The sequence below is a fragment of the Ictalurus furcatus genome, chromosome 17 (genome assembly GCF_023375685.1).
Source record: "Ictalurus furcatus strain D&B chromosome 17, Billie_1.0, whole genome shotgun sequence".
Classification (NCBI taxonomy): Eukaryota; Metazoa; Chordata; class Actinopteri; order Siluriformes; family Ictaluridae; genus Ictalurus; species Ictalurus furcatus.
The window spans coordinates 959219-983894 of NC_071271.1; the positions used below are offsets into that span (position 1 = coordinate 959219).

Here is a 24676-nt window from a genome sequence, read left to right on the forward strand (position 1 = left end):
TACTGTACCCTGTCATTACTGTCACTCATACTGTACCCCATCATTACTCTTACCGTACCCTGTCATTACTCTTACCGTACCCTGTCATTACTCTTACTATACCCTGTCATTACTGTCATTATTCTTACTGTACCCTGTCATTACTCTTACTGTACCCTGTCATTACTGTCACTCATACTGTACCGTCATTATTCTTACTGTACCCTGTCATTACTCTTATTGTACCCTGTCATTACTGTCACTCATACTGTACCGTCATTACTCTTACTGTACCCTGTCATTACTGTCACTCATTCTGTACCCTGTCATTACTCGTACTGTACCCTGGCATGGTCTAGGTCTTATGTTCAGGGACATGACCTAGGCCTGTGTTTTGGGGGCGTCGCTTTAGGAGAAACATTGAAGGAATCGCCTGGGTCAGGTTTAAAAAAAATTAAAAATAAAAAATGCTTCCACAAAAATTATCAACCACATAGAAACGAGTCTGGGCACACACACGCATGCGTCCAAAACCGATCAAAACCAAATTTCCCTTCAGACCCAACAAAGCCCAGCCAACACACACCCAAAGGACTCTGGGAAACCGAAGGCATTCGCTGATAAAACAGCAGCCAAGAAAAATCACACACACACACACACACACACACACACACACACACACACACTGCATAATCCACCTCTTTTCAAAACCTTCCTTCAATCCAGACATGTTCACAGACCATCGTCTCTGCTGGCCGATTCCCAGTTCACCCCACACACAAGCACACACACTCCATTATCATCTCCAGCCGGTGTGTTGATGCCAGGTTTAGGTTGGTTTCCGCTAAATTAGCTATGTTAATCACAGCATGCGCCTCTGGGGTTCACGGTGCTAAATGGCTTTTAATTCATCTCGCCTCTATAGACACGACAACACAACAACAACTAATAACAACACCACCACCACCACGCCCTGAAACACAGCACCAGACAGCTAAAGCAATGACTCCGAAAAAGCACCGCCCACACCATACTTCCAGCCAATCACAGGCTCCTGGGAGAGAAAGGTCAGAAAACACTCACACAATACTTAATCGTTTATCCAGTTAAACACATTTTATAGCAAACAAACAAACAAACAAACCTCATCATTTTGTTTATACTCATGTCTGTTTCTGAGGATGATCCCATAATCGTGGACTTTCTGGTCGTAAAGCCTAAAACACCAAGTGAGTGCGTGTCCAGCGGTATTTTATTTTAGTGGCCCAAAAACCAGATTTAAGAAGTATGATAAGCTAGCTGGCACATACATTAAGATGCTTTAATTAAGAGTGTGTTCATAGAGTGCATTAATAAAGATGAGTGATGAGTTAGGCCAGGATTACATTAGCTTTTATCTAAGCATGTGACGTGAGTGTGATGCAGTACCAGTGTGAACCATGAGGGGGCAGAATAGTGTGATGTGATGCAAGGACAGCAACAAACTTGGGTCAAATCACACAAAGTCGAGTATTAAGGCAAACAGATTCATTATTCAATTTTTGGGATATCGCCCACTCCCTCCATCACCATCGCTTCAGAAGTCCATCGTCATCTTCTGCACCTGTGATTTCAGATGTAGCTCATGACAACAATCACAATGATGGTGGAAAGTTTTAAAGATAAAGTTCTAAATCTCATTAACCAGACATATGTATGAATCAGACAGAACACACTTCATGCAGGAGACTGAGATGGGGCGATGTTGTATTTGATGAACATCTCCTCATATTGAGCACTGCAGACACCTCTAGAGATGTGTGGAAGGTCAAAAGGTCGTGACCTTTAGCTTACCTGAAGTTAGGGGCTGAGGCCCACTCCAGAGCGAGGCAGGCCAGATCCACTGCGGCGTAGACCAGCAGGAAGAAGATGGTGACGATGCTCGCTATGGTGTTCAGCTTCCCCGAGAACAACACCAGCTACACACACACACACACACACACACACACACACACACACACGTGTGAATATGGGTCATTCATTAAAGAGACAACTAGTGCAGAGAGTTCAAAGTGACCTGCTCACACACACGCTCACACACACCACTTTAAATCCCACTTTATTTCTGGATTTACTCTCTATTCCACTCTCACACACACCTTTGCATTCCTAATGAACCTGGAGACACTGCAGTTGAGGAAAAAAAAAAAAAAAGGAATAAAATAAGAAAATGAAACAAATAATTCAAACAAATATTTACAACGTCTCACCTTTACTATGCAGAAGTTGATTATTTCACTAGAACAGCACATCCCCGCGTGTTTTATTCCTCTTATACCACAGCAGATTACCAACAATGGCCATTTTTATTTATTAACAAACATTTTCCCCCCATTTATAGTTGCATTTAATATTTAAAGTTCCTGTGGTCACTTAAGCTATAGCAGCTATAAAGAGTCACCAGCCTGTCTAATTCTCGCTCTTCAAATTAACAAAAAATAAATAAATAAATTATAACTGAGGATTATAAGTGTGTGTGTGTGTGTGTGTGTGTGTGTGTGTGTGAGAGAGAGAGAGAGAGAGAGAGAGTAGAGTCTCCTGTCCTGTAGCATTAAAGGACATCTCCTCATACACGCGAGGAATAAATGAAGTCAGAAGTGCTGAGTCATCTCCCATTCATCACCGCTGACTAAAAGCCGAAGTGTTGAGGTTATTTAAATCCCTCACCTCACGCTGGAGTTTCTTCGTTTTCTCGCACGATCGTTTCTACATTTTAACGAGCTGAAAGTTTTTATTTTCATCCCGTCAGCGGCTTAAGTGAAGAATGTTCTCACACAGCCATCACCCAGAGCAGCAGCAGGAGAAGAAGAGAGACGAGCAGGAGGGAGGAGAGGACGTGGAGAACACGAGCAGGTCATGAAGAGATGAAAGAGGACATGAGAATATGACGAGAAGATGATGTAGGAGAGATGATAAGGAGATGAATAGGAGGAGGTGATGAGTAAAGGAAGGAGAGTTCATGATGGAGATACAGTGGAGAGATGATGAAAAAAGCCGAGGACAATAAGCTTACACCAGTGTTCTTCGAGAGTTCTTCAACGGCTTATTTGTATATATTAAAGGCTCTTAGCCTCCTAAAGCAATTCTAGTTCCTGATAATGAAACAGTCTGTCATAAGGTTCTAAGTGGAACCCTTAAGGGTTCCCACAAATGGACAACCAGTGAACCCTTCATCAACATACTCCTTTAAGATTCACTAGTGAGCTTAGACTAGAACCAAAAAGGTTCTTCAAAAGTACTCCAAGGAGTTCTTCTGTATATTAATTGTTGTATATCCTCTAATTGCACATTTGGTTCTAGCAGCCAATGGGAAAGCACTGAAAGTTTCCCCAGAAGGACAACGGATAAACCCGTTTAAAATTACACCCTTAGAAAAAGGGTTCTTGTAGGTTCTCCAAAAGGTTCTTTGCATATTAATGGTCCTTAACCTCCTGAAATGGTTGTAGTTCCTATCACTCTGTTCCCTTAAGTAGAACCCTTAATCCTTAATTAACCCTTCATACACACAAGCACTTAAGTTTACAATCCAAGTAAAAGGGTTCTTCTAGGGTTCTTTGTATATTAAAAGGTTCTTAGCCACTGTTCTAGTTCCATAAAAGGAAACATTCTTTTGTATGGTTCCACATAGAACCCTTAAAAGTTCCTCCAGAGGGACAAGCAAAGAAACCTTAAGGCTCATAAGCACTCAAAACTGGCCGGTAAGCTTACACTATTAAAATAAATAAATAAATAAATAAATAAATAATAAAAGTTCTTCCAAGATTTTTCCGTGGATATTTTTGTGTATAAGGGTTGTTAATCTTCTAAAATGGTTCTTGAGATAAGGATAAGGAAACGTGAGGAGAAAAATAAGGTTCTCCAGCAACCTGGTAGAGATGAGCTCTTTCGCAGGGTTCTACACAGGGTTCCAGATTCAGATTTAACCTTCTTTTTTGTATGAGTAATCTAAGAACGCTCTAAACAAACATAGCAATAATCTTTCCATTAGCATTTCTAACGCTACGTAGCTGCGGAATATAACGACTAATACCGGTCAAAAAGTGGCAAAGTGATAAAGTAGTACACATAAATGTATGCACCATCCGCAGAACACGCGCTGCAACAGAACCAGCTGTTCTCTCCAAGGACAGATAGTCATCGGAGAGTTATTTGTTAAATCCAAGGGCCATTTTTTATATGAACTCATCCTCCAGTGTGTGTGTGTGTGTATGTGTGTGTGAGTGTGTGTGTGTGGGTGGGCCTTTCTAATGGAGGTTATCTTCAGTTTAATAGTGCAGATGAGACGGTGTGACCGAGCATTAACGCAAAACCCACGGGTCAGGTACGGAGGTGTTCCAGATCACGTCATGGTGCTCCTCAGGGATAATGGAAGTGCGTCCCTTACAATCACAGAACTATTCTGGGCCGAGAGAGACCTCTTAAATACACACTCCATCAGAGAGAGAGAGCGAGCGGGGTGGGGGGGGGGGGAAGAAGGAGGATAACAAGAGAAAGATTTCAGAGAGAAATGAGCAGAAGATGACAGACGATTACAGAGCTATAATATATAATACAGATAATTGTGACAGAGAGATTATTTCTAGTAAATAAAATCAGCACTGGACTGGATTTAAAATCTACCAAGTATAGAACAACTCTTCCAAAGTGCCCAGTAAAGTCGTTCTTTAAAAAAGTGCTGTGGAGAAAGAGGAATAAAACACTTGGGGACATGGTGTTACGGGAAAATAACGTCAGGGTGATCACACTAACTCAGCCCGTCACTTTATTACTTATTGTATTGTAAGTCGCTTAGGATAAGAGCATCTGCTAAATAAATGTAAATGAAATGTAATCATTTGAGTTCCTGTTCACAAAAACAGCCGAGAGCACTAATAATGTCACGGTTAATAAAATCCCCTCCAGGCTGCACTTGATTCAAAAGTTCCATTTCAGTGTTTTCGCCCTTTCACATGTCGCTCCACGAACCTTATATCGGACATATCGGATGAGCTGGACGTTTCTGCAGTAAAATAGAGTTTGATTACATTTACTGATTAATTTAGACTTTATTATTCTGTGGTTGTACAGAGGAGACAGAATGTACCGTCCTTGCTAGTTGCAAATTGACCTCTCAGGACCTCTTGATTTTGGACCAGGTCCAGATCTATTTTTTTTTTCTCCACAAGATGCACGATCATAATGATCTTCCTGAGGAGTCGGAAATCTAAATTCATGACTAATTACGGCTGGAATGGTCATGTGGGTGTTTTCACCCACATTGTCTGTGTGGGTGGTTTCAAACTGTGTGGATGGAGAGAATAATTTTTTTCAAAAATAGCCAGATAAACATGGACAATATCTCAGCATCAATTCAAACTTTGTCTACACACACAATTTCGGCCTCGCTCTTCTCTCAATTATCCATGTAAGAAAATGATCAGGATGGAAGGAAAGCAAAAGAACAGGGATGAGAAGAAAGACGTAGAAGATGTAGGGAAAAGGTAAGAGTGATGGACAGGGAGAAAAGAATTCATCATCTATTAGGAAGGAATAAAGAATCCACTCCAGTGGATTCACTGCCATCCACATCAACACAAACATTTCATCACATCGTTTCATTCATCCTTCGTTCTCCCTCACCTGCACAAGGAACCAGGAGATAAGAACCGAGACCCAGGGGTTCCCATTGCCCGAGGTTTTCCTAGCAGGGGACAGGACTTTACCTGCGGGACGAGAAGATTGTTGGGGGGGGGGGGGGGGGACAGGATGAACAAAGAATTTAGCAAAGGGATGACCTTAATGCTGCCTTAATCAAAAAGGTCCATTTTAAATATCTTTGTCTTGTTCTTGTTCAATGAAGTAAGAACACATTGGGCATCATTTATCTGGTCTGGATAGAAAGAGTTTTAGAAATCGTTTGCATTAGCATTTACACAGAATCCAGTTAGGTAGGAAAACCATTCGTATCCTACGTATCATTTCTGAGCTTATGTAAGTGTTGCGTGCAAGATCGATCAACTTAAAATTGCACAATTGTTGAGTGTACATTTTTTAAATGTACCGTAATTTTCGGACTATTGAGCGCACCTGAATATAAGCCGCACCCACTAACTTTAAAAAGAAAAAAAAAAAATTGTACATATATAGGCCGTACTTCATAAGCCGCAGGTGTCCACGTTGTAACGTGAGATATTTACACAGAAATATTTTTTTAAATTTGAATTAAATACGTACCGTAAATGCTTTTTCCCCCCCCGAACAGTGCCTGTAACACGGCTGGTTAAAAAAAATAAAAAATACAGTTGCCTACCAGGAAACGTCATTGATCGCTATCTTCATCTTCCTCCTGCGCACTAAAACCACTAAAGTCGTCTTCTTCAGTGTCGGAATTGAACAGCCTCAGAATTACCGGTACTTCGTCACACACTTCCTCAGTCTCTCTTTCGTTGTCGCGCTCAATGTCACTTACGTCTCGAGGCAAATTCGCCCTTGAGCTTGTGCTGTCCTCTTCATCACGCAGCAGTCCAGCCTTTCGAAACCCGCTGGTGATGGTAGATTTTTTGACACTGCTCCACGCTGTTAGGATCCACTGGCAGACTGGAGCAAAAGTTGCTCTTCGCATGCTATTTCCTTCTTCGACAGCCAGATCGATCGCCTTTAACTTGAAAGCTGCATCATACGCATTTCTTCGTGTGTTTTCCATGATGAGGGGGTGTGCATGAAGCGCAAAATGACTGATCTGAAGAATTTAGTGTGAGTGCGTTTGATTTAATTCGAACAGTTTCATTGGTCCACTGTGACCGGTTCGGTAATTTCATTGGTCCGATGTGACGAGGCAAAATGTTTTGGCGGCATGAAGCTCGTTAGCCCGTAAAAATCCATAAATTAGCCGCATCATTGTTTAAGCCGCAGTGCTCAAAGCGTGTGAAAAAAGTAGCGGCTCATAGTCCGGAAATTACGGTACTTCCATCATGCTCCAATTTAATTTTATGAACATTTTATGAAACTCCGTTTCATAAAAGACTTAAAAGAAGGCAAATCCATAAATTAAGATAAATAAGATTAGCCATTCAATTAGGACCAAAGTAATGGTGCCTTATAAAAAGAGGAGTTAGCATGTGTGGTAGCTGATGTGCTGCAGTGGCTGACCTGCATTACTGGAAGGTTTAGCGTATGGCACAATTGGGAGGCGCTCTTTCACCGTTTAGGTGCCTGATCACAGGGTAATGCTCCAAGCTCAAAGAGGATGCATTCTTAGTCACCTAGGAGGAATTTCTAAGGCAAGTATGGCAGAGGTACTTGGCACACTAGCATGAGAAGTTCCCCCACCCTGCCATCTTGCTGCATTCATGGAGCCTTGTAAGTGGTAATTTTCAAGATTTAATAATGTCATATCCTATCTCAAGTTCAATGTGCAGAGTGGGACAAAAAATGGACACCTACACGAATGTGTGCGCTTTGTTTACACGGTCAGAGCGAAAAGCACTATAAAGCTCATAAAAACCTACTTTACCCACATTTTCACAGTTACAGTCTGCTGGTTCTGTTCTACTGTAGTGACCTTCACACATTCATGCAACATTTTGGATCTTGCTAATAGTGAGTAGCTTAGCAACAAGCTAGCCAACTAATGTTAGTGATAACTATGTTGATGTCTTCCATGCTGATGATCACCTTCTTAAAACAGTGATTATACAGAATCTGTAATACAGTATGGTCAGTGTTATAGACTTAATCTAGAATAGAGGACTGTGTGTGTTTATTGGCAGATCTAAAGCCAATATACTGCTATAAACTCATTTAAAAGTAGAGAAGGGGAACTTTACACTGTTCTCCATGTGAGTGGCCATGATGATTTGACGTCACTCCGGAAATGGGGAAAGAACTGGTAGTGGAGACTACTACTCCAAGACGAAACTGTAGGTTGAGGTGGTGTTTCTGGTAGCTTTTACTGTTTGTAGGCGGGGAATTACAGGTTGCAAATCTTTGCCTCAAATGCAGCACAAGTACCCTGACTCGCCAGTGTGCTTCCCAAGCAACCTGTTTCGCTTGACCATTGAGCATGGTAGCTCCTCGATTTTTATCAAATGAATTCCCTGACTTCCAACGTGCAAGTGCCCCGACCCTCGGCTTGTGGCTAGTGACGGAATGTGCTGTTGGACAGAAATAGCTAAAACTTTTTTTTTGCCCGGTGTAACATTTTAACAGGTGTAACATGTCTAAATTCGTATCTTTAATACATCAGAAAGATCGTGATTGGAGATCAAAGGTACTCACCAAACAGGTCATCCCTGGCGAGTGCGTACAGAATGCGGGAGGCACCAATCAGGTTGCTCATGGCAGCTGAGAGTGTGGATGAGTAAACGCCGATGGTGACAAATGGGCGCCAAAGATTAATGTCACGCAGGAAACTGTAGTCCCTCTGTAACAAAACTCTGCAATAAGAAAAATGTAAAAAAATTAATGAAAATAAATAAATGAATAAATAAATAAATAAGAGTGCGATGGATATCAAAACTGAGCTCCAATTCTTTTCCTCCAAACATGGCGTCCACTCACGAACACTATCGCTAGCAGCTATTACAGTTTAAATATTTTGCAAATGAAATTGATGGTTGGGTGGGAAATACTCTCCTATTTCCCTTCCAAAAGTCCTCGTCAATTGCACTCCCTTCCATACCCCTCCTTTTAATTTCTATTTCATTAGCTTATGTTCCACAACCTTCCCTAATATTACACTCAATTTTTTACATTCCAGTCCACTGCTTTTCCTTTTACTCAATTCTTTCCCTTCAATATCATTCCCTTCTGTACCATTCCACTAAATTCCCTTCAATTCTATTTGATTCCTTTCTCTACCATTCCCTTCAATTCCATTTCATTCTCTTCTATCCGCTGCCCTTCCACTCCATAACATTCTAATCCATTAACATCCCTCCCCTCCCCCTGTCCTTTCAATCCATGAAATAAAATAAAATTCCATTCCAATCCTCATCATACTCTTCCCTTCCAATCTATAAAATTGTATTCCCATCCCTTCCATCCCCTACTCTTCCTATCCATAGAACTCCATTCCATTCTCATCCATATGGTCCCCTACCCTTCTATTACATTAATTTCACTTCCATTTCAACTATATTTAATTTCATTACTGTGTGTAGTATAATTTTGACCAATCCTCTGCCCCCCCCGCTCATTATCTCTCCCCTCACGTCCTCTTTCAGGTCGAGTCATTTTAATACTTCTCAGGCCTATTAATTACAGATCCACCCAGGACCTGAAAACACAAACACACACACACACACTAACATATCTGTTGTTAGAAATTAATTTCACATGTAAGTACAGAATTCATCCAACACTGACAGCTGCAAACAGCCACTGGAAAACAACTGTGTGTGTGTGTCTCTCTCTCTCTCTCTCTCTCTCTCTCTCTCTCTGTCGCTGTGTGTGTGTATGTGTGTGTAAGAAACAGAAAGCAGGAGTGAGTCTGAGGGAGTGTTTTGTCTGTCCCCTGGCATTTCACTCAATATCGATTCCACCAAGTTAGAATGAGCTCTTAGAGAGAGAGAGAGAGAGAGAGAGAGAGAGAGAGAGAGAGAGAGAGAGAGAGAGAGAGTGTTTGTGTAAGATGCACTAAATGAAATACACAGGGGAAAGAAGCAGATTTTAAAGAGTTTACTAGTGTCACCTATCCAACCATTTATCCATTCATTCATCTCTTCATTTATCCATACATTTTATCTGCCTGTCTATCTATCCATGTATTCATCTACCCATTTGTTTATGTATGAATTCTTCGAACCCTTTATCCATCAGTTAATCCAGCCACCTTTTCATTATTCTAAACCTTCTTTTATCCAACCATGTGTCTACATACCCTTTCATTTACTCATTTTCATCTTTCCATTCTTTCCATAAAATTCCCTTCCCATCCCTACCATCCCATTCCCATCCATACAATCCCTAAAATCCCATCCCCTTCCTGTCCCTACCACTCCCTTCCCTACTATTCCATTCCCATCCCCAACATATCCCTCCCTACCATCCCATTCCTGTCCCTACCATCCCATTCCCTACCATCCCATCCCCTTCTATACCATGCCATTACTGTCCCTACCATCCCCTTCCCTACCATGCCATTGCTGTCCCTACCATCCTATTCCTGTCCCTACCATCCCCTTCCCTACCATCCCATCCCCTTCTATACCATGCCATTGCTGTCCCTACCATCCCCCATTCCTGCCCCTACCATTCCCTTCCCTTCAATTCCATTCCCGTCCCTACCATCTCATTCCTGTCCCTACCATTCCATTCCCATCCCTATCATACCATTCTTGTTCATACCATCCCCTTCCCTACCATCCCATCCCCTTCTATACCATGCCATTGCTGTCCCTACCATCCCCAATTCCTGCCCCTACCATTCCCTTCCCTTCCCTTCAATTCCATTCCCGTCCCTACCATCTCACATTCCTGTCCCTACCATCCCCGTCCCTACCATTCCATTCCCGTCCCTACCATCTCACATTCCTGTCCCTACCATCCCCGTCCCTACCATTCCATTCCAGTCCCTATCATACCATTCTTGTTCATACCATCCCCTTCCCTACAATTCCATTCCAGTCCCTACCATCCCCTTCCCTACCATCCCCTTCTATACCATGCCATTCCAATCCCTACCATCCCCTTCCCTACCTTCCCATCCCCTTCTATACCATGCCATTCCAGTCCCTACCATCCTATTCCTGTCCCTACCATCCCCTTCCCTACAATTCCATTCCAGTCCCTACCATCCCATTCCCATCCCTACCATCCCCTTCCCTATAATTCCATTCCCATCCCTACCATCCCATTCCCATCCCTACCATCCCCTTCCCTACAATTCCATTCCTGTCCCTACCATCTCACAATCCTGTCCCTACCATCCCCTTCTCTACCATTCCATTCCCATCCCTACCATACCATTCTTGTTCATACTATTCCCTACCGTTCCAATCTCATCCCTACTATCCCCTTCCCAACATCCCATTACTGTCCCTACCATTCTCTTCCCTAGCATCCCAATCCTATCCCAAACATCTCCCATTACCATCCCTACCATCCCCTTCAGTACAATCCCATTCCTGACCCCTAGCATCCTCTTCTCTGCAATTCCATTCCCATCCCTACCATCCGCTTTCCTAGCATCCCAATCCTATCCCAAACATCTCCCATTACCATCCCTACCATCCCCTTCAGTACAATCCCATTCCTGACCCCTAGCATCCTCTTCTCTGCAATTCCATTCCCATCCCTACCATCCGCTTTCCTAGCATCCCAATCCTATCCCAAACATCTCCCATTACCATCCCTACCATCCCATTCAGTACAATCCCATTCCTGACCCCTAGCATCCTCTTCTCTGCAATTCCATTCCCATTCCTACCATACCGGTCCCTACCATCCCCCACCATCCCGTTCCCATCCATACCATCCCCGTCCCTAAAATTCCATTCCCGTCCCTACCATCCCATTCCCATCCCTACCATACCATTCTTGTGCATACCATTCCCTAGGATTCCAATCCCATCCTTACTATCCCCTTCCCAACATCCCATTCCTGTCCCTACCATCCTCTTCCCTAGCATCCCAATCATCTCCCATTACCGTCCCTACCATCCCCTTCGGTACAATCCCATTCCTGACCCCTAGCATCCTCTTCTCTGCAATTCCATTCCCATCCCTACCATACCGGTCCCTAACATCCCCCATTCCTGGCTCTACCATTCCTTTCCCTAGCATCCCATTCCTGCCCCTACAATCCCCCATTCCTGTCCCTACAATCCCCCATTCCTGTCCCCAACATCCCCTTCATTATCATCTACCATTCCATTCCCATCCCCTTCCATACCATTCCTGTCATGACCATCCCGTTCCCTACCATCCCCCATTCCCATCCCTACAATCCCCCATTCCTGTCCCCAACATCCCCTTCCCTATCATCTACCATTCCATTCCCATCCCCTTCCATACCATTCCTGTCATGACCATCCCGTTCCCTACCATCCCCCATTCCCATCCCTACAATCCCCCATTCCTGTCCCTACAATCCCCCATTCCTGTCCCCAACATCCCCTTCCCGATCATCATCTACCATTCCATTCCCATCCCCTTCCATAACATTCCTGTCATGACCATCCCGTTCCCTACCATCCCCCATTCCCATCCCTACCATCCCCCTTCCCCAACATCCCACTCCTGTCTTATCATCCCCTTCACAACCATCCCTCATTCCCATCACTACCATCCCATCCCCTTCTATACCATACCATTCATGTCCCTACCATCCCCCATTCCTGTCCCTACCATTCCCTTCCCTAACATCCCATTCCCATCCCTACCATGCCCTTCCCTGTCATCCCCCAATCCCATCCCTACCATCCCCTTCAGTACCATTCCATTCTCATCCTGAACATCCTATTCCTGTCCCTAGCATCTTCTTCTCTACAATTCTTGTCACAACCATCCCTTTCCCTACCATCCCCCATTCCTGTCAATTCCATTCCCTTCCTTTCCATCCCATTCCTGTCCCTACCACCCCCCATTCCTGTCCCTACCTTCCCCTTCTCTACCATTCCATTTCCATCCCTACCATCCCCTTCCCAACCATCCCTCATTCCTGTCCCTACCATCCTATTGCTGTCCCTACCATCCCATCCTATTCCATATCATTCCTGTCCCTACCATCCTATTCCTGTCCCTACCATCCCATCCTATTCCATACCATTCCTGTCCCTACCATTCCCTTCTCTACAATTCTTGTCACAACCATCCCTTTCCCTACCATCCCCCATTCCTGTCAATTCCATTCCCTTCCATCCCATTCCTGTCCCTACCACCCCCCATTCCTGTCCCTACCATTCCCTTCCCTAACATCCCATTCCCATCCCTACCATGCCCTTCCCTGTCATCCCCCAATCCCATCCCTACCATCCCCTTCAGTACCATTCCATTCTCATCCTGAACATCCTATTCCTGTCCCTAGCATCTTCTTCTCTACAATTCTTGTCACAACCATCCCTTTCCCTACCATCCCCCATTCCTGTCAATTCCATTCCCTTCCTTTCAATCCCATTCCTGTCCCTACCACCCCCATTCCAATCCCTACCTTCCCTTTCTCTACCATTCCATTTCCATCCCTACCATCCCCTTCCCAACCATCCCTCATTCCTGTCCCTACCATCCTATTCCTGTCCCTACCATCCCATCCTATTCCATATCATTCCTGTCCCTACCATTCCCAATCCCATCCCTACCTTCCCCTTCTCTACCATTCCTTTCCCTACCATCCCCCATTCCTGTCAATACCATTCCCTTCCTTTCAATCCCATTCCTGTCCCTACCACCCCCCATTCCAATCCCATACCATTCCTGTCCCTACCATTCCCTTCCCTAACATCCCAATCCCATCCCTACCTTCCCCTTCTCTACCATTCCTTTCCCTACCATCCCCCATTCCTGTCAATACCATTCCCTTCCTTTCAATCCCATTCCTGTCCCTATCACCCCCCATTCCAATCCCTTTCTCTACCATTCCATTTCCATCCCTACCATCCCCTTCCCAACCATCCCTCATTCCTGTCCCTACCATCCTATTCCTGTCCCTACCATCCCATCCTATTCCATATCATTCCTGTCCCTACCATTCCCTTCCCTAACATCCCAATCCCATCCCTACCATTCCATTCCTATCCCAGTCATCTCCTTCCTTATCATTTCATTTCTATTCGCCAACATCCCCTTCCCTGCTATTCCTATAATCATTTCCCTACCACTTAATTTCTGTCCACCAGATTTCCTTTCCTGCCATCCCCTTCCCATTCTTACCATTCCATTCCTGTGCCCACAATCATTACAAATCTCTTCCTGTGCCTGCCATCCCCTTCCTTACTAATCTATTCCCATCCACAACATCCCGTTTCCTTTGATTTTAGTCCCAGTCATTCCCTCTCGTTCACCTAGGCATAAAATTCCACTATATTCCTAACATTTCACTTGTCAATTCATTTCCTCGACCCATCAATCCATCCATTTTCTATACCGCTTATCGTACAGGGTCACGGGGAACCTGGAGCCCATCCCAGGAAGCATCGGGCACAAGGTGGGGCACACCCTGGACAGGGTGCCAATTACTCACCAATTGATCACACACACATTCATACACTATGGACATTTTGGACATGCCAATCAGCCTACCATGCATGTCGTTGGACTGGGGGAGGAATCCGGAGTACCCAGAGGAAACCCCCGCAGCACGGGGAGAACTCCGCAAACACAGGGCAGCAGCGGGAATCAAACCCCCAACCTTGGAGTTGTAAGGCGAATGTGCTAACCACTAAACCACTGTGAGCCCTCCATTCGTTTCAATAAAGTATAATCTTTCATTCCTCAAATCAATTCAACAATCTATTCCTTCATGTATCCATCCATCCATCCACTCTCTCCATACATTCATATACTCAGTCCGTAATCCATTTATCAATCAATTAATTCCACCATTTTTCCATCTATTGGTCTAGCATTATGTAATCACTCACTCTTTCCATTCATCTATCAAATGTTTATATCCCTCAATCCACCTATTCTTTCATCCAACAATCCACCGATATATCTATTCATTCAATCACTTTTGAATCTAGCCTGCCAGTCACCCCTTCATGTATTAATCCTCACATCTGTTCATCCAGCTCTCCATCCATTTATCCAGTTAGCCACCATTTCATTTGCTACTGTACTCTGTGTGTCTCATTATGGAGAAAATAGAAAAAGGACAAAGGTGAAACAGAGAGAGGTTAATAGTGAGAGACAAACAGATTAAAGAGAGAGATACAGAGAATAGAGATAAAAAGAAAGAAAGTGATAGAGAGAGAGATGGAGATTAAAGAGAGAGAAAGAGGGCAGAAAATGAGAGAGAAAGAGAAGAAAAGAGACAGAGAGAGAGAGAGAGAGAGAGAGAGAGAGAGACGGTGGTTGAGTTAAGTGCTCCCTAGAGAAAGTCAGGCGGCGGATCATTAAATGAAATCAATAACTAACGAGCCCAGCGGAGATCTCTACTGCACTCTATCCATCTCTCTCTCTCTCTCCATCTCTCTTTCAATCTCTTCTCCTTCCTTTTATTTCCTCATTCTCCCTTCTCCTTTTTTTAGTGTGTGGATGCTCTGTTCCAGTCTCTCTCTCCCTCCCACCCTATCTCTTGATCTTTCATAACCTCCCTCTTTCAGGCACCTTGTTTTTTTTCTGTCCCTCTGTTCTCCACGCTTCAGAAAGCGAGTGGATAGAGAGAAATAAATAGAGAGAGAGAGAGAGAGAGAGAGAGAGAGAGAGCGAGAGAGAGAGAGAGGGGAGAGGAGCCAGAGCCGTATTTCTGCAGCTTTGTGATAGTGGGACACGAAGACAGAGACAAAGGGAGTGAGGGAACAAGGGGACAGAAAGCAGGCAGCAGCTAGACGGGTGGGTACAAACCATTTGGAATGAGAGACAGAACAAGTGAGAGAGAGAGAGAGAAAAACAGACGCTTGAGAACTGTGTAGTGGAGATAGCTGAACAAAAGAAGGATGGTGGATTTAAATTAATACAATTACACACTCACTCTGTAATGAATACATAAACCTGACCAACACACACACACACACACACACACACACACACACACACACATATAGGTAATTCTTGGTTGGACAATTTGCATATCATTTGCAAGTTTCATCACTCCTTATACATTATTGTCTTGGTAGATGGTGTGGCCTAAAGTATGAATTGACATAATATAATTTAATTTAATCTTATATATACAGTCAAAAATAAACACCCCATGGAAATTATTGGCTTTTTTGAAATATTTGGACAAGAAAACATTGTATCATCTTTGAAACAGTGCCTATTAATAAAGTTGATATACTTGAACAAAACCACAAGGAAAATTAGCTTTTTCAGAAAAATATCAATAGATGTGATATTCTTCTGTGGAAAAAGTAAGTACACCCTTGGCCTCAGAAGCTAGTATTGACCCCTTGAGCAGAAATAACTTCTCGTAGGCATTTTGCATAATTATTCACCAGTCTCTGACATCAGCTGGCTGGAATTTTTGACCACTCTTCCATGCAAAATTCTTTCAGTTGCAAGATGTTTGAGTGTTTTCATTCACAAATTTCAATGTGATTCAAATCCGGGCTTTGCTAGGCTATCCCATAACCCTCCATTTCTTCTTTTTTTAGCCATTAATTGGTGGATTTGCTAGTGTGCTTAGGATCATTATCCTGTTGAAAGGTCCACTTTCAGTTCACTTCAATTTTCAGACAGATCTTCAAGCATTCTTTGATATGATGCAGAATTCATAGTTGAATCAATGACTGCAAGCTGTCCCGTCCCCAAGGCAGCAAAGCAACTCCAAACCATAACATTTCCACCACCGTGCTTCACAGGTGGTATGAGGTGCTTCTCCTGAAAAGCTGTCTTTGGTCTGCGCCAAACACGTCTGCTGTTACTGTGACCAAACAACTATCTTTGATTCGTCTGTCCAGAGCACATTATTCCACAAGGTCTGGTCTTTGCCTGTCCCTAATAAGTCCCTACCAAATAATTTGGGACAGTCAATTGTTTACCACTGTGTAATGTCACCTTTTCTTTTAATAACACTTATTAATGTGTTTGAACACTGAAGACACCAGTTGGTTAAGTTCAGCAAGCAGAATTTTCCCCCATTCATTCATTATGAATTTCTTCAGCTGCGAAACTGTACAGGGTCTTTGTTGCCTTATTTTGCTCTTCATAATGCGCCACACGTTCTCCCTGGGAGACAGGTCAGGACTGCAGCAGTTCATGCTAGCACCCGCACTCTCTGCTTACACAACCATGCGCTTGTAATCTGGGCAGAATGTGGTTTGGCGTTGTCCTGCTCTGGATGGCAGCGTATGTTGCTCTAAAATGTGTACATATCTTTCTGCATTAATGCTGCCCTCACAGATGTGCAAATTACCCATACCATGGGCACTGACACGCCCCCATACCATGACAGACGCTGGCTTTTGGACCCGACACTGATAATAGCTTGGATGGTCCTTTACTTCTTTGGCCCGGAGAACATGACTGCTGTTTTGTCCAAAAACTATTGAAATTTGTCGGACCACAAATCACGATTCCACTGCGCTACTGTCATCTCAGAGGAGACTAAGCAGGTTTCAATCACTGGCACCTGATCCTGAACACCTGATTCTAATTTTATGTATTTGAAGGTGTGATAAATGTAGGAGTGTACTTACTTTTTCCATGTGACTGATCTGCTTTTTGTTTTTATGTGTCGTTTGATGGGGTGTATCAACTTTATTAATAGGCACTATTTCAAAGAAGATCAAATGTTTGCTTGTCCAAATATGTCAAAGAAGCCAACAATTTCCATGGGGTGTACTGCGCACACAAATTAACCTCGCAAATCGCATATCAGAACAAATCTAAAGAAGCAAAATGTCTAACCTTATATAGGTCATTTAGGGGCGTGGCCTAAAGGCTGAAGGTGGAGCTTGTACACAAAATATAATTCAAATGAGAAAGTTCCACCCTTGAACTCATCTTATTTAATCTACATTAGTGTGATCTTCACATTACATTCATTCTTTTCACCTTCCTTCTACCCGCCAACCTGATCATGATTTATTTCATCTACTTTAAATGAACCAAGCAAACATATGCATAAATGAGTGGGTGAGTGAGTTAGGAAGTAAGGAAGGAAGGACAGAAGAATATATGAGTAATTAAGGAAGAAAAGAAGGAATGAGGGAAGGGAGTGAGTTAGTTTGAGTAAGGAAGGAAGAAAGGAAGATGGGATAGAAGGAAGGAAGGAAATGAGAGAGAGTAACTAAGGGAGAAAGGAAGGAAGATGTGTAAGGAAGGAAGTTAGAAAAAAATGAAAGATGGAAGGTAGTAAAGAAGAAAGTGAGTCTGTGTGTAAGGAAGGAAGGAAGGGAGTGAGCGAGAGGACGTAAGGATGGAAATAAAGAATGAAGGAAGTGAGAAATTAAGTAACTTAGTAAAGAAGGAAGTAATTAATATTAATTAATATGAACCTGAGATTTGCAGCTGCACGATTGTCAGAGTTGCTGTTATAGAAAATTCATCCTTCTGACCAATCAGGATCCAGAATTCAACAGTGCTGAGGTGTAAAAATCTCAAAACAAAATGATGCACTCCTCAGAAGACTGTGAATCATCCTGAAACACAACTCGGCATGACCCTGTGATGTCACACACACACTCCCTGCTGTATCTCATACATACACCGAGACTAACAACTGGATGAACATGAAGAAAATGCGTTCTGATATGATGAAGAATGTTTTCAGAGCAAGATGATTCATGTGAGGATTGTGAAGATTCCCATCATGATCTGTGGACAACTCATGCTTCCTGTTTCCTCAGATCTGTGGTAGATCTATGGTTTCTCCAACACAGTGCTCACACAGTGTTCTTTGAGCAGAAGACAGCACCATCTTCTGTTAAGTTCAGGTACTACCGCCAAATCCTCTTCTTCTTCTTCTTCGTCATCGGCCTCTTTATAAACCAGTCAAACTTGTGAAAATCTATCGTTACTCCTCACTCTCACAGGAACGGATCATTAAAGCTTAAATCACCATCCTCATTTACGGTCCTCTCATCACCATGGCGACCAGAGGATGATCTCCGCAGCGACTGGAGGATGATATTCTGAGCTGTTGCTGATGAGACGTTGACTGATGGCTTTAATAAAATCCTGAAACTTTTAATATCTAATAATTTACCGTGGCTAATTGAATCCGACTAATCTGCTGGAATTCCGTCGTCACGTTCCTTTACCTCCTTCCAGCCAGTCCTGTTAAACCTCACAGGTCTGCACCGGATAATCCATCACTCATCACTCCAACTGTGAGATGAGTCGTAAGTACACACTCTTAAACATAGAAGAACGTGTTTTCCCCCAAAAAATCCTTCTGACTGATGGGGCTTAAGGTGACGGGATTTATTGATTTAGAGCAAATTGAGGTTCAGCACAAATTCACAATTTCAGCACATGGTTCGGTATATTGATGCATTTCCTTCTGTAACAGGAAGTCAGAGTGACATTGTGTCGAACTGCTTTACTCATTTACTCAACAACAGCGACTAGTGTTCGAGATACGTGCCACCCACAGCATCCAATGCTGCCTTCATGTGCAGTAAGAAATATCGGACTTACAAGAACAATGCACTGAAACGCCACCGCTCTGTCATAATGACAACCCGGGAACTCATACTTTTTTCACACCTGAACACACCACGTCATCATCGTGACCTCTGAATACGTATATACGAACTTCGGAGGAGGAATTGAAGGCAGCATAATAAGACCTGACAGTAGCTTAATGAGCGAAATTTATTAGATTGGGAGTTATGGACTCCAAATCGGAGGAAGCGATTCTGAACAGCTGATTCGAGTCGTTAGTGATTCCAGACTTTACTTCCTGTACTAACCTACGTAGGTTTGTAACAAAAAAACCCCGCCTCTGGTCTTCATCGGCTGCTCGCTGACAGACGGAGCTGAAACTCATTACGGTAGTGGCCGTTTCCTTTCCGACACACGCCGACAGCGGTAGACCGATCACAACAGACTGGGACGTCTGACCAATCAGAGCAGAGTATGCTCTCTGAAAGGAGGAGTTTAGAACGACTCATTTAACGAGTCGTTTGTGACACTGGGGGGAAAGAAAAGGTAATGCTGCAATTTAAATTATGAGCACGTTAATGTTTTTTGACCTCAGGTGCGTGTCAATCTATTCTACGAGACCTTTAAAACAAAATTGGGTACGTTTCAAAACCACAATGGGTGCGCTTTAAGAAGAGCCTTTTACTGATGGAGAATCCCTGAAGAGCCCCTGGAGAATCCGGTGTATAAAGAGTCTGTGTATATAATACAGTCTGAGGTAGCAACATTCTTACACTGAACTAGATAACTCAAAAGTCACAAAACCTCCAGTTCACACAAACTCCACCCTCTTTTCCAAACTGTAACCATCTTTTTTCCTCAACCAAGAGATGGTTTGAAGAGGGAACCTTGTATAGGAAGACACCCGGCCAAAAACACACCGAAGAACCATGTTTACCGCTAATGAGCTGCTACTGTAGAGTAAGACACACCCCTGGGGGCGGGGCATAGAAATAATATAGCGAGATCATTTAACTCTATGATCACAAACTTTTTCCTAGATATGACTAATCAAAAAAAAAAAAAAAATTGTATCTACCTTTTGGATTTTTTTTTATGGTTTTTAATTTTTTTAATTTTTTAATACAGCTGGTGATATGAGGATGTAATAATTAAATGTCCTGAGAAATGAAGCCACGGTACACGTTACCCAGAATAACTTCAAGCTCTCGGAGTTGTGTGTGTGTTTAAAAGGGATGAGGAGTTTTTCATGGTCACAGAGAAACAGAAGTAGTCAGTATAAAAACAGACCCTTTCCCGGTTTGTGTTCCGAAAGAGGAAGTTCGAACCGGTCTGGTGCACATGTCTTCAGCTCTGTGTGACACATACATGAGCAGCAGGCCAATTCACACACATGATTTCTATTATAATCTCCACGCTACACTTTATACACGCACATCCTAAGATTTCAGCCTTAACCCCAGACTGCAGAGAAACCGTCCTCCATCATACTTTTTATCCATTTACAGTTAATGTTGGTGAAACAACTCGGTTCCTGTCGTCACATACGTCATAGCAGCTATAAACATTCGTTACTGAGAATCCACGAAGCGTAAACTTGTCCGTCCGGAAGATGTCGGAAAACTAAGTTACAGCTTTACTTCCGGCTGTTACGAAGCGCCGACACTGGAGACTCCTTCCACAAATGTCAAATAATCACCTCCTTACAGAAAACTTCAATATATCGATGCTTATACTCGTTTTTAATCCGTTTATATGTGGAGTGTCTGCCCTGTGTATAAGTCCCTGTGAACGAGCTGTTGCTATAGAAACGATAACATACTAGAACGTGAGCTATATAGAAAATGAAAAAACATCTTCTGACCAATCAGGATACAGCACATAAGAACATGGTGTTGGAACTATAATATAATCCTGGGTATAAGTGTTTAATGGAATATTTGGGGAACACGGAGTGTTGTCGTTAATGTTTGGTGGAAAGAGGCGCTGGACTCTGGTGTTAAAACCGATGGCGTAGTGAGATTCCAGTCCCAGTGCTCTGAGCTCAGCAGAATGAAGGCAGTGAGAGCAGGTTTCTATAGAAAGGGCTCAACACTGCAGGGTTTTTTTTGTTTGTTTGTTTTTTTTTTTAATATCCCTTGGTGCTTCAGTTCTGCAGTGCCCATTTCCTTCAACCCCTCAACACACACACTTTTTTTAAAAAAATCTTTGACAAGGTCATGTGAGGAGCGAGTGGCACAAATTCCAGACGGAAGTAACACTGTGCTATTCTGCTTGTGCAGCAGTGAACCGATTCCCGACACCGCTACAGTTAAATATTATAGACGTGCACTATAAGACATTTCGAATACTAAATAGGGCTGATATCGTTTAATTACAACCCCAACTCCAAAAAAAGCTGGGACGCTGTGTAAAATGTAAATAAGAACAGAATGCCATGATTCTATAAAGTCTCATGAACCCGTATGTTATTCTCAATAGAACATAGAAAAGATATCAAATGTTAAAAATGAGGACATGTACGGTTTTCAGGAAAAAAAGGTGATTTTCAATTCGATGGCCGCAGCACGTCTCAAAAAAGTTGGGACGGGGCAACCATGAAACAGAAGTAGAAACTATCAAAGCTAGGCTTTTACAGGACACTACACACACACACGCATACACACAATTTATTTTTTTTATATACTATATTTTCATATAGTCACAGACTATATATCAAAGTAAATATCATTAAGTATTAGAAGATTTCTTTGAGTCACAGTACTCATCACACACAGTGTGTGTGTGTGTGTGTGTGTGTGTGTGTGTGTGTGTGTGTGTGTGTGTGTGTGTGTGTGTACGTACCTGTCACAGGTGCAGGCCACCAGTAAGCTGAGCAGGTTGTAGGTGATGAAAGTGAAGATGACTGCAGTGATCGTTCCACGAGGGATGGAGTAACTTGGATTCCTCAGGTCACCTAATACACACACACACACACACACACACACACACACGCAGGCTTGATGCAAATAAATACATAAGTACACAATATGATGACAGACAGACAGACACACACCTGACATGTTGGATCCTGCCATAATTCCAGTACATCCGTTGAACATGACCGCAAACACAGTGGCAAACGTCATCGTCATTCCCGTGGTGTAGTCCACTGTGTAATCCGCTACACACACACACACGCACACACACTTTTTTGTTTACATATAAGCAACACCTACATTCTTAAATGTGCATGTTCTACGGGTACCACAGGTTCTATATGTTCTACAGGTACCACAGGTTCTATATGTTCTACAGGTTCTATATGTTCTACAGGTACCACAGGTTCTATATGTTCTACAGGTACCACAGGTTCTATATGTTCTACAGGTTCTATATGTTCTACAGGTACCACAGGTTCTATATGTTCTACAGGTTCTATAGGTACAACAGGTTCTATATGTTCTACAGGTACCACAGGTTCTATATGTTCTACAGGTTCTATATGTTCTACAGGTACCACAGGTTCTATATGTTCTACAGGTTCTATATGTTCTACAGGTACCACAGGTTCTATATGTTCTACAGGTACCACAGGTTCTATATGTTCTACAGGTTCTACAGGTACCACAGGTTCTATATGTTCTACAGGTTCTATATGTTCTACAGGTACCACAGGTTCTATATGTTCTACATGTTCTACAGATTCGACAGATACTACAGATTCCTCAGGTTCTACAGGTATCACAGGTTCTACTTTTGTGTATTTATGAGCTTCTCACTTAAAATCTTTTTTTTTAAGCATGAAATTCCGATTTGAGTCGCATAGCTGAAAATCCGGATTAGCCCACGCTGACCAGGATTATGTTCCACACCGTAGTCAAGAACCTCAGTAAGATATCCTAAACCACACACACACGCATGCATGCACACACACACACACACACACACACACACACACACACACACACACCTTTGAGGTTTCCAAGCAGCGTGTCGAGTTTGAAGCTGGTGAAGTTGGCGGTGGTGGGGGAGGAGCTCAGGTTTCCCAGAATGCTCGGCAGCGGGATGTTGTGAGGTCTGACGGCGAAGAAGCTGATGAAGATGGTGAAGAGCACCACCATCACCACCATGAAGATGAGGAACGTGGCCTTGGCATAGATATGAGCGCCGATCAAACACACCAACACACACAGCAGCAGGATGACACTGGCGTACAGCAGAGACCACCAATAACCGACCGGCATCACTGCATAATGAGGGGCGTGGCCTAATCCATCTGAGACAGAGAGGTAAACTAATCACATTCACTGATTATGAAACATCATTGCTGCATTTAGCATATGTAGCACATGTTCTTTATCATGTTGCACTGAATCGTATTTTACTGCAGAGAGATACCCTTAATATCACACACACACACACACACACACACACACACACACACAGCCTGTGTACCTTCAGGACGTCCAAAGGTTGCGAGAATGGCCTCCACCAGCCCGAGCACGTAGAGGGCGCTGCCACACACGTTGGCCAAGAAAAACATGATCCCAATACTGCCACCAAACTCCGGCCCTAAAGCTCGACTGATCATATCTACACACACACACACACACACACACACACACACACACAGTTAAAAACAACAACACTCACTTACCAAACCTCATATCCCCAAGTGTTTTATTCCTCTTATACCCCAGCAACTACAACAATTACAGTTCTTATTAAAACGACGACACATCATACTTTTTGTCTGTTTATAGTTACATTTAATGAAACACCTTAGTTCCTCTGCTCGCTTATGTTTTTAGCAGCTATAAACAATCGTTCCCTCACAAGCCTCTTTTCTCTCGAAGAAGAAGACGACGACGACACCAAACGCAGCTTGTCATGTTACCGAGAAACCGCAAAGTGTAAACTCCTCTATCCTGAAGATGTCCGAAAACTTAGTTACAGCTTTACCTCTGTTACAAAGCGCTGACACTGGAGACTCCTTCCATAAATGTCAAATAAACAAACATTTCCTTACATCAACGATAACACAGGTTATAATCCGTTGATGTGAATGTATATTTATACGAACGATAAGGTATTAGAACGAGTGCATTAGTAGCTGCACTACTGTCAGAGCTGCTGTTCTAGAGAATTAATCAACACCTCCTGACCAATCACAATCCAGAATTTAGAACAGCTCTGTAGTGTAATAGATGATAATAATAATAATAATAATAATAATAATAATAATAATAGAAGACATTACAGTATGCTCCCCCGGCATCCAGTGCTCCGTTGGTGGAAATGGCGCAGATGGAGAGCACGGTCATGCTGATGATGAAATATGCCACCAAGAACATGACCACGGCCTGGTACAGTCCACACTGACCCACAACGAAGCCTACACACACACACACACACACACACACACACACACACACGAATGAAGAACACATAAAAGGGTTAATAGCTTAGAAGAGGTTTCAATAAA

At 43.0% G+C, this 24676-nt stretch overlaps 1 protein-coding gene across 3 annotated transcripts in view; it reads right to left on the minus strand.

Annotated features, from left to right (window-relative positions):
- Positions 1–24676, minus strand: part of zgc:153039 (uncharacterized protein LOC767698 homolog) — a 42274-nt gene that overhangs the window by 11328 nt on the left and 6270 nt on the right. For 2 of the 3 annotated variants that reach the window (XM_053646519.1, XM_053646517.1), the window contains exons 2-8: positions 24452–24586; positions 23647–23784; positions 23162–23467; positions 22054–22372; positions 8275–8432; positions 5638–5720; positions 1813–1937 (exon numbers count right to left, since the gene is read on the minus strand). In XM_053646519.1, the coding sequence (XP_053502494.1) occupies positions 1813–1937; positions 5638–5720; positions 8275–8432; positions 22054–22372; positions 23162–23467; positions 23647–23784; positions 24452–24586 (1264 nt within the window). The remainder of the gene's footprint in view (positions 1–1812; positions 1938–5637; positions 5721–8274; positions 8433–22053; positions 22373–23161; positions 23468–23646; positions 23785–24451; positions 24587–24676) is intronic. The other variant, XM_053646520.1, reaches the window with a different exon arrangement.